This window comes from Scomber japonicus, chromosome 1 (genome assembly GCF_027409825.1).
Source record: "Scomber japonicus isolate fScoJap1 chromosome 1, fScoJap1.pri, whole genome shotgun sequence".
In the NCBI taxonomy this organism is placed as follows: domain Eukaryota; kingdom Metazoa; phylum Chordata; class Actinopteri; order Scombriformes; family Scombridae; genus Scomber; species Scomber japonicus.
Window position 1 is genome coordinate 33,413,714 of NC_070578.1, and position 14,473 is coordinate 33,428,186.

General features: G+C 40.1%; 1 protein-coding gene across 2 annotated transcripts in view; it reads left to right on the forward strand.

Moving 5' to 3' along the window:
- The first annotated feature begins 9,901 nt into the window (after positions 1–9,901).
- The window catches only part of lrp4 (low density lipoprotein receptor-related protein 4), a 124,159-nt gene continuing 119,587 nt past the window's right edge, over positions 9,902–14,473 (forward strand). For both annotated transcript variants that reach the window (XM_053335639.1, XM_053335719.1), the window contains exon 1: positions 9,902–10,319. In XM_053335639.1, coding sequence (XP_053191614.1) covers positions 10,259–10,319 — 61 coding nt within the window. In that variant the 5' untranslated portion in view covers positions 9,902–10,258. The remainder of the gene's footprint in view (positions 10,320–14,473) is intronic.

Consider the following 14,473-nt stretch of genomic DNA (forward strand, 5'->3'; position numbering starts at 1 on the left):
ACCCGAGTCTCCATGCTTCGAAGGGCCAACAACGAAGCAAGGCAAAAGCCTGCGTCCATGTCAGCGTGTGTGTTTGATTTTGGCCACATGTAAACGAGCCCATTGTACAAGGCGAACACAGAGAGAGCAGAGCGTCCACGAAAATAAACCTCACACAGAAAAGCCCTGTAGTTAGATGCGCCACAGAACAGGGTGCTGGGCTCCGAACCACACCACAGCAGTGGTGTGTGTGTGTGTATGTGTGTATGTGTTTGTGTGTGTGTGTTTGTGTGTATGTGTGGGTATGACTGTGGTACAGCAGCCAGTCCAGGCCATGTGGACTGTGGTGTGGTCGGGTTCCCCTGCTAAATTTAATAAGGGTGTCTCTGGTTACATCATGGCCAGGAGAAACAGTAAAAGAGAGAGAGAGAGGGAGAGAGAGAAAGAGAGAGAGAGAGAGAGAGAGAGAGAGAGAGAGCAAAAGAAAAGAATCTGTTAGCATTAGCTCAAATTAGCATTATAATATTTAAAGGACCATACTGGTGGTTTAGCGTATTTAATTTAGCTAATAACATACAAGAGATTACTCAAAGCTGTATCATTATTCTTTTTTTTGTCACAGGCAGAAAAACTACTCAAAAGCTGTCGGACACACAGGTGTGACATACTGTATTATAACCTTATGGAGTTGTTGTCATTACTTATTTCAGGTCAAGCAGACATTCAGTAACATTACTGTTCCTTTGGAGTCATGTTTGTGTTCACCTAATGATTGTAAATCCAATTTTTAATTTCTGTGATTTGGACTCCACCAACTCTTTCACCTCCAGTTGAATATATCTTCTACCTTCTTCTCCAGCAAATCACTCACTCTCTGTGTGCCATTTGACATTGGACATGTAACACACATGGGTTTATCAGACCCATGTGTGAGTACTGAGACCAAGCTGTAATTGTGCTGTAAAAACCAAAACAATGAGCTAAAAGAGGCTAAAAAGCTGTGTAGAGTTGAAGGGTTGAGATTATTCTCTACGGGTTCATCACTGTGAGCGACTCCTTTCACATTTGACATGTTCAAAATATTAATTACTCATCCTTAATTACATTATCAATTACTAGTGAAATATTTAATAATTAATGCAATGAAAAAAAATTAATTAATGTATCTGTTCTAATTCTCTGTAATTGCTGTCTAGCCCTTTGTCGTCTTGATATTACCACTGGGTGGTGCCAAAGTTGGGAATTTTTAAATGACACCCTTAAGGTCTTTAAAATTGTCCAATTTAACCAAGATTCAGTGAGGATTCAGATTTTCATTTCACTCCAACCTTATGGGCATTTAAGTAAAACCTTTTAGGAGCACCATAAATTGTTAGATAAACTAGTTCTCCTCCAGGCAGCCATTGTTTCACTTCATTTAATGTGAAAATCTGTGTGCATAATTGTTGCTGTTGTTGGAGTTGCTGGAAATAACTGGATTGGAGGGGGACCCATTTTGCTATGTTTTTTTGTACTTTCAGCCTGAGCTAAATGTCAACTTGTGACGGATGTTTATATGCACATCTGCTTCACACAAAGCATGTGACTTCACAGCTCTACTCCGCTAATATTATGGCATTTTTCCATTGTTTTGGGGGTAGTCACACCAAGCCGTAACTCGAAAATTAGTTGTTTACCTGTTGTAGGTGTACTGGTCGTCTCATTGTGGCTGTTTCTGCTTGTACTATTTCTCCCTGCATTATTTCTGACTGACCCGTTGAACAAAGAGCTCCAAATATCTCCATATATTGTTGTATCAATTGGTTTTTAGCGCCACTAATGAAACTTTGCTAATTTAGCGAGGAACATGTTTTATTTCCTATAAATTCTTCACAACAAAGGTCTCCTGTTATATATAGTTATATATATATATATACAGTCAAGCCCGAAATTATTCATACCCCTGGCAAATTTTGACTTAAAGTTACTTTTATTCAACCAGCAAGTTGATTTTGACCGGAAGTGACACAGGCGTCTCCAAGAAGATAAAAAGACGATGTACAAAAGGCATCATTGTGGTAAAAAAAATATTTCAGTCAGCTTTTATTTACATTTGAACAAAAAATGGCATGTCCAAAAGGGGTATGAATAATTTCGGGCTTGACTGTATATATATAGTTATATATAGTCTCCTGGTAATTTAACACGACTCTGACACCAGTGCTGCACAGCAGGCTTCCAGAAAGCTGGCTAATCAGAAGAGAGTGGGCTCATCAGGAGGGGGGCCTTGAAGTGACAGCAGGTAAGACTGCTTGTTAAAGACAGGGGCTGAACTGAGGGGCTGCATAAGATAAGCATAAGATAAGTAAGAAGTTGTTTTGTTTTGTTTTGTTTTTTAACTTTGAATCATGCAAAGTTATTTTATTGGAGTCCCAGCATAAAAATATAGACCTGGAAATCAGCATAATAGGTCCCTTTGAACTTCAGTTTATCAGTTTATTGTCAAAGTTAAAGTCCCCCTCGGCTAAAAAAAAATGTTTCCACAGTTGAATGTTTGAGCTTCACAGTGCTGAATGACGTACGTGCAGAGTTTGACACTGACAGGCTGTTTTCACATTCATCTGCTGAAATTGGAAAGTTTCTCTGTCACTGAAAATCAGATTTTAAGGGGGATGGCATGACGGGGTGTGATGCAGAAACCTGAAGCCTTTACAGTGAAGTAGGAGACATCTTGTGTCCAGCAGTTAAACTACTGAAACAAAATATATTTGGATATAAGGAGAAGAAGTAGAAGCTTTTTTAAGATGGAATTTAAACTTTTTTGTGGAAAAAAACATATCAGACACACATTAATGTTCCAAGCATAGTATTTTTAAAGTCTTAATATATGTCTGGAAGGGATCTTTAAATAAATGCAGTTGTAGCCCGAGATTATTATCAACACTCTAATTGAATAAAGCTCCCATATCTAAGCATCAAGAGCAAGCTGCTGAACTATGTTCTAATAAAATTCCTGTATTTTTCCCCTTAATGTCTATATTTGAATTTATCATTATTTTTAATCTTATGAGTATTTTGTTCTAACACCCAGTTGCCCAACAATAAAAACTCACTCAAATATCAGAATTTAATGAGTGTGCCAAGTCGTTACAGTCTCCTTTTTAATGACCCATAAGAATGTGGTTATCATATAATCATAATGTAACTTTGGAAACATATAAATTTAACACACTGCTCACATGGAGACGCTGTGCCAAACAAGTTTAAAATCACTGCTAGTTGATTTTCAGAGAGTACGGAAATGAATGGAAAACTGTTGAGTCGAGTGTCAATTTCATGCAAACATTTGACTCTTGTTTCAAATTACTACAGTGCTATAAAAAGTCCATGAGCTTGTACATATGTGTGAGAGTGTATATGTGTCAGAAGGAAGGATGTCCCGGACATTAATCAGCTCATGTGTTAATCTCTGGGAAGAATGTTCATATAGGCAACTGGTGGAGAGGGAAGGTCATATATATCTCTGTCTCACACACATTTACTAACATACACAGATGTAAACACTCATGTAGCACAATATGTGTTCATATTGGTTAGCATTTGCTATAAGTTGTGCATTTATGTTGTGTAATAACTTGCTTTTCATAGTATTATAGTGTACAGTAATACTGTTCACAGCTGTTGACAGAGAGGTAACTGTACACCAGTGCATGCTGGGAAGTATGTTAAAAGTAAGAGCCGTCAGCATCATCAGTTGCTTGTAAGTCATTTTTGAAATGTTTTTTACCCTTTGATCAGAACTGATCTTTGCGGTTTTACTCTTTTATTTTTATCAAAGCTCCATTGGTTTTACGACACATCCCTGTTTGCTTCCTTATTAGATTACACATACTTACATAGGATAAGATAAGGTATACAGGAAATGTACTTATTAAATTTACGGTTCCAGCTGCTTGCTTGGCAAGGCTTCTTTTTGGCCTAGTGGCTAAGCTAACTAGCCAAACTATGCCAACTATGCCCAGTGTGGAGAACCCTGGGTCCAGCTTTATGGACATGGGATTCTCTCAGTGCAGCCTTTCAAGACACAGTTTTGTGGGACCCTCCACCTGTCCATGGCTTTCCTCCTGCCTTGGGCTGATGTGGTGGTGCATGGTTGCAAAGGATATATAGACAGGGCTGCCTCACCATCTAACCTAAGCCACTCCTGATCTGGACCCCTTTCTAAGAACAGCACCTGCTGACCCTGCCCCTTCTGCATCACAGGTGGCTAACAATATTTGGATGGCTCACCACTATATTGTGAAGCAAAATCAACAGTCCTTATCTTGAGGAATGACCTCTTCCCATCGTAGGCCCTTGAATGAGGCCATGATCACACAGTCTTGAGGTCTTCCTTGCCCTGAGCCAGCAGGGAAATCCTCTCTCAAGTCTGATATTGCTGTGTCATAAAGACACTCACCTGCTCAGACATCCCATCGTTAATGTGCGACTACAAAACACAGAGTGTGAAGTCTCTCATATCACATTATAAGTTGGGGATTCCATATTGTTTCAAAGCAGCCGCACACTGCTTTCCTGGAGCCACTGTCGCCAACATCCTGTATGCGCTCGCAGGGCTGATGCACTCACTCCCATCTTCTACCAAACAATTGATAGTTCATGTGGGGACAACCGATGCAGCTTGTCAGCAGTCCGAGTTGACCAAAAATGATTTTAATGTCCTTTTTAACTTTTAAGTAATTGTGGAAAGTATGTCTCTATTGCCAGTCCAATTCCCTCACTGGCCCATGGATTAGGGCGTTTCAGCAGAATTCTCAGCCTCCACACTTGGCTCCAGTCCGTCTGCAAAGCTCGCAATATAAGTTTTATTGACAATTTTAATCTGTTGTGGGATCACTTTTCCCCCTTCTGACAGAGTCCACCCCAACAAGCTGGGTATCCAAATGCTAACGGCTAACCTGCAACACGCTAAGCAGTCCCTTCCACGTGACTGACCCGTGACTGTTTATATCCCAAACACCCTCTCCAGTACCTCCATCTCCAACTGTGGAGTACCGTCCTTCCACTGGCCTCGTCATTAATCCTCTCACCAGGCCATTTCCCCATACAATCCATTGTGAGTGACAGGATCTCCAATCCACACTGCACATCCAAAGGAGGAAACAAAAATAACCTCTCTTATCAACATGGTGTATGCATTGGGAATCTCTGCCAGCTGCCTCGTGCCTCTGCCTGCTCTGCTGTTGTGAGGAAGGTACTGATCAATGCTTGGTCTATTGCAGACAAGTCATTTGTCCTTAATGATTTCTTTTGCATGGAAAGCATGGACTTCATGTTCCTGATCATCACATACTAATCCAATTGGTGGGCATTTCTGGGGCTGCATTAGGGGGATTCTCCTCATTCTCTGTCTATGTAGATGAACTTGTGTTGAGTACTGTTGTTTTGTCATGTGGCATCCTCCAGGGATTGGTCCTGGAGCCTTTTTTATTCTCCTCATAGTTTTAGCATCATTTCCTATAATTTGTACGCTGATGACATCCAGTTATATTTTTCCTTTAAACCTGATGAGTTTGATAGACTGTATTGAACAATTATTTAAATGCAATTAGGAACTCCTGTTAGCCTTCTCTCAATGATGAGGCAGGACCTTCGTGCCTTATCCTCATCCTCTCAGTCTTGTCTGCATGACCTTGGTGTGATTAAAGACCTTTCAGGTAGGCATTTAGGTAGCATATGGTACTTTTTGTTTTATCTTGTGTTTTATGCCTGTTTTCCCCCTGTGTTTTATCTATTGTTTGTTTTATTTATATGACTGTAAAGCACTTTGTGACTCATACCTATGAAAGGTGTTATATAATAAACTTTGTTTACTTACTTACTTATTTAAACATAAACTACACATAAAAAAATAAAAATGAACTTCCAACACCTGCTTGATCTTCTATCTGTGGCAGCTTCCGCTTCTCCCAGCATACTTCTTTATTTATCAATGGAAACTAAAGTGATAAGCTCACAGCTGTTCTCCCAACACCTCTGAACACACATACACACACAGGCACACACACACACACACACACACACATTTATTCTGACAGCCATATGTTGCACTGGCCAAAAGGTGCCAGATACCAGTGGTGTCTTAGAAAGAGATGGCAAACACAAGTCAGAGGAGGTGTCGTGTGAATTCTTGGCACTTTAAGTGATAAGATTTTTTAAACAATGTGTAATAGAGCACACAAAGTCATTGCAAGTAAGTGTGTGTATTTTGTTTTATTTTGTATATGTGTGTGTGTCTGACACAAGTCTGATAGTTGAACGAAAGCCCTTGGTACCATGCAGACAGACTCCTGGCCCACTGCGGACACATTAATCACAAGTTATAATTAAATGTCTCCATCTCCTCACCCAGAGACAGGATGGGAGCTGAAAGGGGCCACAGCTGCTATCCGCTCACACTGCAGCCAGGCCGGCTGTCTGGAGTTCAACCCGTCAAGGTCCTGATCCTGGATCAGCTCACTGCTCAGTCACCGCAATTGGCCGAGTATCACATAGAGAAGAATAATAAAACTCATCCTGCCTTTCTTTTCGTTCTCCACATTTTCCCAAAACCACAAGTTTGAATTATGTTTGCTTTGACAAGTATATTTTTAAAAGTGTATCACATTTAATATCCTCACAGCATATTATGGTTAATCATTAGTAAATCTCTGGTGAGCTTATTACACTTAATGGAATCTGTATAATATTTGTTAAATTAGTTTTATTAAGTCTGATGTGTTTAATTGTGATAACCCTACTAAGAACTTAAACAAACTCAGTCATATAACATACCATCCACACGCTTGAAGGCGGTGCAAACCTGTGCACATCTGCACATCTGGCTAATCACTTTGTAAACTGTAAGTGATTTTCGGATTGTTTTAGACATTTACAGATATGCCCCATTATCCCCATATTTGAAGGATTACTCTCTCTAACCACTGTGCATAACGGCAGGCTTTTCTTCTTGACGTGCAGCATGGCTGTTCAAAACAGCTATTAACGTTTACCTTCAAAGGTGGAAGATGTGAAAACATGTCCTACAAACTAATTAATTCCAAGCATAGACACCTTTATTATTTTGAACAACAATACTGAATGTTTTATTTAGTCTTCTTTATTATAATAATGCTATGCAATGTATCCCCTCAGCCTTTTTTTGTGGCTGTGCTTTAAACAGAGGGAAGTACATGAATGTATATGTGACTATATGTCAACTTTGTGTTGCATGTATTTGTACACTCCTCACATGAGACATGAACACGTGAAAGGTGTGAAGGAACATATAAGTTGCTATTCTGTTGCATTTCTGAGAGAGTAGAGGCTGAAAGTGTGTAACGTGATATATGTGCCATTTGGAATAGCACACTGGAACTTATTAAACTAAGATTTATTAATATTAAACCTTACTTGTTGCAGCTGCAGGGCTGAACGACTTAATGGCCCCTCCACTCAAAAGAGTGTTTTTCTTACTATCATTTATATGTTTGAAAGATGCATGTGCAGAGTTTGACAATAGAAGGCTGTTTTTCACATTGATCTGCCGGGGAAGGCGGGTGGGGGGGGGGGGGTTCTCTGTGGTCCCCAAAAATGAGTTCAAGGCACGTACCTATGAGCATGATTTGTGATATCACACTTTTACTTTTACTTTTGAGGACAATGAAAGTCCAATAGACAACATTATTTTAGTTTTTTGTCCAAAGCTTTTGATCAGTAAAATGCCTGTATCAAATCAAGAATAAGTGACAGCACACAGACCACTTTTATTGGGATGACATGTAATACTGTGATGGATGCTACACAGGAGAGTGCAGAGGAGGCGTGTGCTGAATGATGATGTCCTGTTTAGAGACAAGGGAGCTCACATCCCAACTAAAGCTGCCTCATAATTAGAAAGCAGGGTATAAAGCCTTCTTCCCAGGGACAGAGGAGCGACATGAATATGTAGACTCTAAGCTAACCAGTGCTTGTGCTACTGGTTCAGTGATTTTATAGGGACAAAAAATGAGGAAGTATGATTATAATACAGCTGTAATAGTACACTGCAACGGTCCTATAATAAAACATTCCTCTATTTTTGGTTATGTAAATATACACAGCAAATCTTCAAAAGTTATTGTTTTTGTTTGGTTGGAAACTTGTCTTCATAAGACTCTGACATTTGTGTTGACACTGAAGCCACATTCACCAATGATAATGCACTAAAGCTTCACTCACTGTCTGTGTTCACCTGATCACCTCCATCACAGCTATTCTCCTCCTTTTGTTGCTATATCGCTCTCTGTCAAAACTCTCTAAACTCAAATATAAGTTCAGAAACAAAACTGAATGTCATGTTGAGCTGACACAGCGGTTTGTCACTGTAACCACTGGTTCCACATTGCCAGAAATCTGTTATTGTATGCATAAACTTTAGGACCACCTACTCAGAAGTGAAACTATGTGATTTTATTTCTGTTAACACTAGATCCCACACCACTCTATCTATCTATCCAACAAAACTGATGAAAATACTTTATGGGATGTACTGTATACTCTGTCTAAAGGGTCTGGTGATGTGTCTGTAACCCCCACTAAAAAAAGTATCTTCTTAAAACCCTTAAATATCTTCCACCTCTCCTCCTTCATTAGAAAATCTCACAATCTATGAATATGCGAATATATTTCACTTCACAAGTTTAATTGTTAGACACAACATATCTCCTAAATCTGTATTTGCACTAGAGGCTTGGACTTTCCATATCGCACTGGTGTAAATTAAATATTGGACTGGTACAGGGTCCAAACTAGTTGTGATATAACAAAATGCTTGTGTGCCCAACTCTGCACATAGCCAATCTGCACAGTAAAGCAAAAACATTCAACTGTGGGAACAAGAAGAAAAACACATTTTTGAGTGGAGGGGGACTTTAAACCTCTTTAAACATCAAATATAACTATATGAAGATGGCTTGTAGCATCTTCAGTGTTAATCAGTGTACTTAAAGTGACTTTTAATGTGCTTAATGGTGGTTTTTATATCTGATTGTATAAATAAAATATTCATTTTACTGCTTGTGTATCATAGAGTAGATAGTAAGGAGTTTAACTTTATGTACTCAACATGTATAACCTAAACTTGTGCTGTAAGTAGTTATCATCCCTTGGGTAAAAAAACATGTGTCCAAAGTGATCTTTTGGACTTAATTACATTTCAATATAACCACAATGCCCCTCCAGTAACGCTTCATAGATTTGTGGTACTGAATAATGACTGTGTAATAACCTCATCTCATGGTCATTACCCTCCACTGTAAAAAAACACTGCTCTGTCATTTGCTTTCATTGACTTAAGTGAGATGCCCCCCCCCCCGCCCCCCTTCTGCTTCTCCTCTTTCTTTCTTCTTTAGTCCACATTGTATTAGAGAAAAAGGCAGATTTAATCCTGAAAAATAAGTTTTTTTTTCTCTAATGAGATAAAAGAGGAGAAGAAAATCATAAACTGCTAATTCATGCCCCCAGGTGCTGTCTGAATTAATCATTTGATTTTCTGACCACCAATTTCTTTCTCTCTCTCTCTCTCTTTTTCTTTTTTACAAAGACATTGTAATTTAAGAAATGACACAACGAGAGCAGAGACTGTGGATCGGTCAATTTGTTGCGGGATAGGGTGATACGGAGAGGGCTGAGGAGAGATAAAACTAGAAAAACAAACACCTTGAGGAGATTGTGTACTTATTTTATATTTATTAACTAGTATGGTGATAATGGGTTGTCTTTTTTTGTTTGTTAAAGCTCGCATTGGCTGAAATTTATCGCGATATGCTCAACTAGCTCCCCCTTCGCTTCGATTTGGTACATCCCACAGCTCCTTTTGGTAACTACGGCGTCGAGAACTGGAGCACAACATGTTGGAGAGCGTAGCCGAGCTGTTCCCACTCTCTGAGTTAACTTTTTAATCCCGGTTTTGTCGCGTTATCACACACACACTCACACACACACGCACACATACACAAGAGAGGAGGAGGCGGAGGAGGAGGAGGTCGGGGGAAAAGAAGAGAGAAAAAAGGGGGCTACAAAAGTCAGTCATGGGTATGAGGTTAGCGTGAAGAAAAAAGCTACAAAAAAAAAAACCTGGAGCGTCTTCTTGTTGCAGAAGCCCATTGATATTTTAAGTGAGGAGGAGGAGGAGAAGAAGAAGCAGAAGAAGGAGAAGAAGGAAAGAAGGGGTGGAAAAAGGGAAACCCGGTGAAGAGAGAGAGAAAAGCGGGTGTGCAAGATGCAGCTGGCCGCGGTGCTGTGGGGCGCCCTGATAACTTTACTGCTCAGCCAGAGTCCAGGTAAGAAAAAGCTTATTTAACAATGCTGCAAAGTGGAGTTGAAAACTGCATGCTTTTGAAAGCTTGGAAAAGACAAAAAAAGAAGGTGCACGGAGGTATTTTTTTTTTTTTACACCGCCGGTGTTTTGGGTTTTTAAATTCCCTCCTTATCAGCTCTGTGAATTCATACATCTAAATCTAAAACTGAGCAAGCCAAGTTTCTCCCCTCCGTTGTATTCAGGAAGCGTCAAATTTGGTGGATTAAAAATAGAAAGTGTAAAATAGGAACATATGCCTTGTGTTCATTGTTATAGGAAAGAAGGGGGAAAAAAAATCTTGTTTGACAGCATGCTTTTGTAAGTCTTAAAGCGAGTGATCCGAGCTTTCAGTTCTGCAGCAGCTCATCTTGTACTCATTCAAATTGCATAAAAAAATGTTGCTTTTTAATCTATATGTTCACTTTTGACACTTATCAGGTCTTGCACTCTTTTTTTGTTTGCCCTATGTACCCGACTTATCTTGTATGCCAGGTATGTGCTGTCAGTGATATATAGACAGTAAATGGAGTTGTGTATGGCTATGTGATTATGTGCTATATGAAATGTGTTGCCAGAAGGTTTTTTTTAGTGTTAAATGCAGGTTTAAGGATGGATGTGTTATATGAGAGGTGTCCTGATGGTCCTGTCTTTTAGTCCTCCTTTTGAGGCAGACTCTCATCAGTCCTGGTTGATGTGGGGGAATAAAACCCCTGAATCTTAGATCAGTGTCAATAAGAGTAGCCTACACTGGCAAAGAAGGAGATATGAAGTGAATCTGTGATGGATTTTTGTGTGCCTCAGTGGTAGGGTTGAATGATTTTGGAATAAATGTCAAATTGTGATTATATTGACTGACTGAAGATTTGCAATTTTGAGGGAATTATCCTTTTTTTGCATCATTATTCTTATATTGGTGTACTTCCTGCAGGGATCTGTATTAAACTAAGATGTTTTCTTAATTCTGTAGAAGATGATGTGGAGGTCAGGACTTTTCACCTTTAATACCTATTGCACCTTATGTGATATGAAAACTGCAGTAGGCCATATTGCAATTTTGATGAAATTTAGATGAGTTGTTAACTGGATTATATGCAGATAGGATGCTTACTGTACATTTGCTTTGAAGTGGGCCTTTTTGATTTGCTTGATTGAAAACAACAGATTTGTCCTCACATGGCTGTCAGAGGATGCAGCCCTTATTTTCCACTCTGTTAAAAAAAAAAGAAAAGAGAAAGAAAATCAGACTCACTACTCTCTGCTCTAATTGCAGGTGAACTGAGTTGTTTATCTATGATAACCTACATCCTGTGCCCTCCCCTTACCCCCCCCCCTCCACAGCAGCTCTTGTAATGGGTCTGAGTGATTTCCACCACCCCCTTCCTATGTTTTCTCTAACACCTTGTATTTACAACATGTTAGGACAGCCGCTGGAATGCAAGGACCCTACTGGAGCTATTTCTTAACACACACACACGCACACAAACACACACACACACACACACACACACAGTGACACACACACACACATGCACAGGTGCCTGCCCTCTGACATGACTTGAAAAGATGTACCCAACAGGATAACAAAAAATGACATCTGTAATTGGCTGGTTAGATCTCAAAAGGAGGTAGCTGTAATTGTGACGACTCGTAAATGTCACCAGGAGGCTGTCACCAAAATGTCAGCCAGATAAGAGTCAATATCCAATTGAAAACAAAAGCCCCCCTTTCCCCTTTCTCCCCCCCCCCCCCTCTCCGTGGATGATCCTCATCCTATTTATTGTGGAGTCTTTCATGGTTTCTGATGTACTTATCAATGTTTTCAACCGCCTCCCTTTCTTATCTGGGGTTGTGCTCGCTTGATTATGGACTTGTTCGGTCATAAAGCAATTAAGTCTGCAGGGCTTGTGTCATGTCTTAAACAAGTCGACGTGTGTTGTACATGGATTTATTAGCATTTTCCATTGTGGTTTACAACATATAGATCACCTGATACTGCTTATGAAATGCCAGTGCCTTTTTTTGTGGGGGGTGGGTTGCATGAAGCTGCTGATAGATAGTGTTTCATTCCTTTTTACAATTCACAATCTTTACATTTCATGCCAGGAATTCCAAATATAATATTTTCCCCCCTTTTAGAGTTTTATTTTCGTCGGGATGGAAAAGCCTCTGAAATAGCAGTTAAACCCTCATGTGACACTGACAGTCAGACTCGCACTAATGACATTATTTTAGGGCTAGTGGCTCTTAAAGACAGGGTCTTGTACCACAGCTATCCAGTGGTTGGGAAACTCCAGGATACATGAAAAAACCAGCCTAGATAAATATATCTTATTTCTAATTAATTGTCAAAATAAACCGTTCAAAGCAAAAAAAAAAAGAAAAAGAAAAGGGAATCCAGTGGAAAACCTTAATCACATCGTCCACAAATACTTGCTAAGTGATATATTGGTCACGGACATTTCATCCCTCTTGTATTATGAGATTTACTGTACATGATAGATTCATAAAGATGAATAAAGTGTAAAGGCTGTAATTTGTGAGCTGTGTAGAATAAATGGCATTATAAAGGCCAGCCGTCGGTCCCAGCTGACAGTAGATGACTCGGGGGCTGCGATTTATTACTCCGCCTGTGTGTGTGTGTGTGTGTGTGTGTGTGTGTGTGTGTGTGTGTGTGTGTGTGTGTGTGTGTTAGTGAGAGAGCGAGAGACTCCAACGTGTGTATTTGTGTGTGTGTTAGTGAGAGAGAGAGAGACTCCAGTGTGTGTGTGTGTGTGTGTGTGTGTGTGTGTGTGTGTGTGTGTGTGTGTGTGTTAGTGAGAGAGAGAGAGACTCCAACGTGTGTGTATGCGAGGTCAAGATGCCTTCTCAGCTAAGTCTAGTGGCCTTGTAGTAATGGGCTGAGTTGGACTAATGGCGTGTTGGAGAGTGTGTTATACAGTTTAATGATGTGCTCTGGGACAGGACTCACCCCCACTCCTACCCTTCCCCCTCCCCCTCCCCCCCTACTGGATCCTCTTCATTTACTGATCAAGTATTGATTGGACTCTCTGAGGTTGACTCACAACCTTTGCTGTTTGCTCCACTGAAGGTCTCGCTGCACATTATATATCAAATCACATTAAAACCAACATTGACGGACACTTATTTATAATTAAATGGAGGGCGGGATGAAATATTTAACTTACACGATGTTCCCGCTCTTACAAAAAAAAAAAAAAAAAAAAAAAACTGAAGCAGGACTTAAAACTGAGAGAGTGCTGCTGTTAGGAGTCTGACAGCTGGGCATCTGTCCAAAATCTCCTCGCTCGAGTGCAGTCGGTTGGTTTTAGCTGCTGCAGCCAAACAAAGAAGAAGGAGGAGAAGAAAAAAGGAGGATGGGGATGATGACAGGCCAATACAAGGAAAAGATGTGGGCTGCAACAACTGTCCATAGCATTTTCCCAGATTCTGAGGCGACATTTTCAAATTGCTTTTGTCCAACCACCCCCCCCCCCTCCACCCCAGAGGTATTCAGTTCATAATGACAATAAAACAAGACAAAAATAGAAAAGCAGCATTTGAGAAGCTGAGAGCAGCAGGTGCATTTTTTTGCCTGACAAATTGCTTAAATTAGTTTTCAGTATATTTCGAGCAGAGGCAGTTCATGTTATTGGCAACATTTCAAACCGTACATGTCATATCAGGATCTGTCTGATTCAGCTGAGAAGATGATTGGTCATATCTTAGTTTTGGTGCACAGTAATTAATGAAAGCAATGTGATTCAGCCTGTCAGTCAAAATCATTCTTGGAGTTTTTTTTTTTTTCAAGGGTAAAAAAAAGGGAGCTCAAAGATCTAAGATGATCGCTACAGCAGGAGTTATAAAACAGAGAGAGAGAGGTGTGAGGTTTGGCTCTTGCTCTGTGTTTCAGGTTGTAGCCGGGGCTCCTGTTCCCTCTTCTTCCCCCGTTGGTCTGAATCCCCTCCCACGATCGATTAGTCCCCCCTTGACGTCGCCCTCCTCCTCGCTCTGGACCAACACACTCTCTCACTAGTGGCCTTTTCCACACAGCCTGCAGGCGGGTTTTTTTTTTTTTTTTGCGTACCCGGCAAAGCATTAACATGTAAATTTATGACTTTGTCTTGCAAAATAGCTACA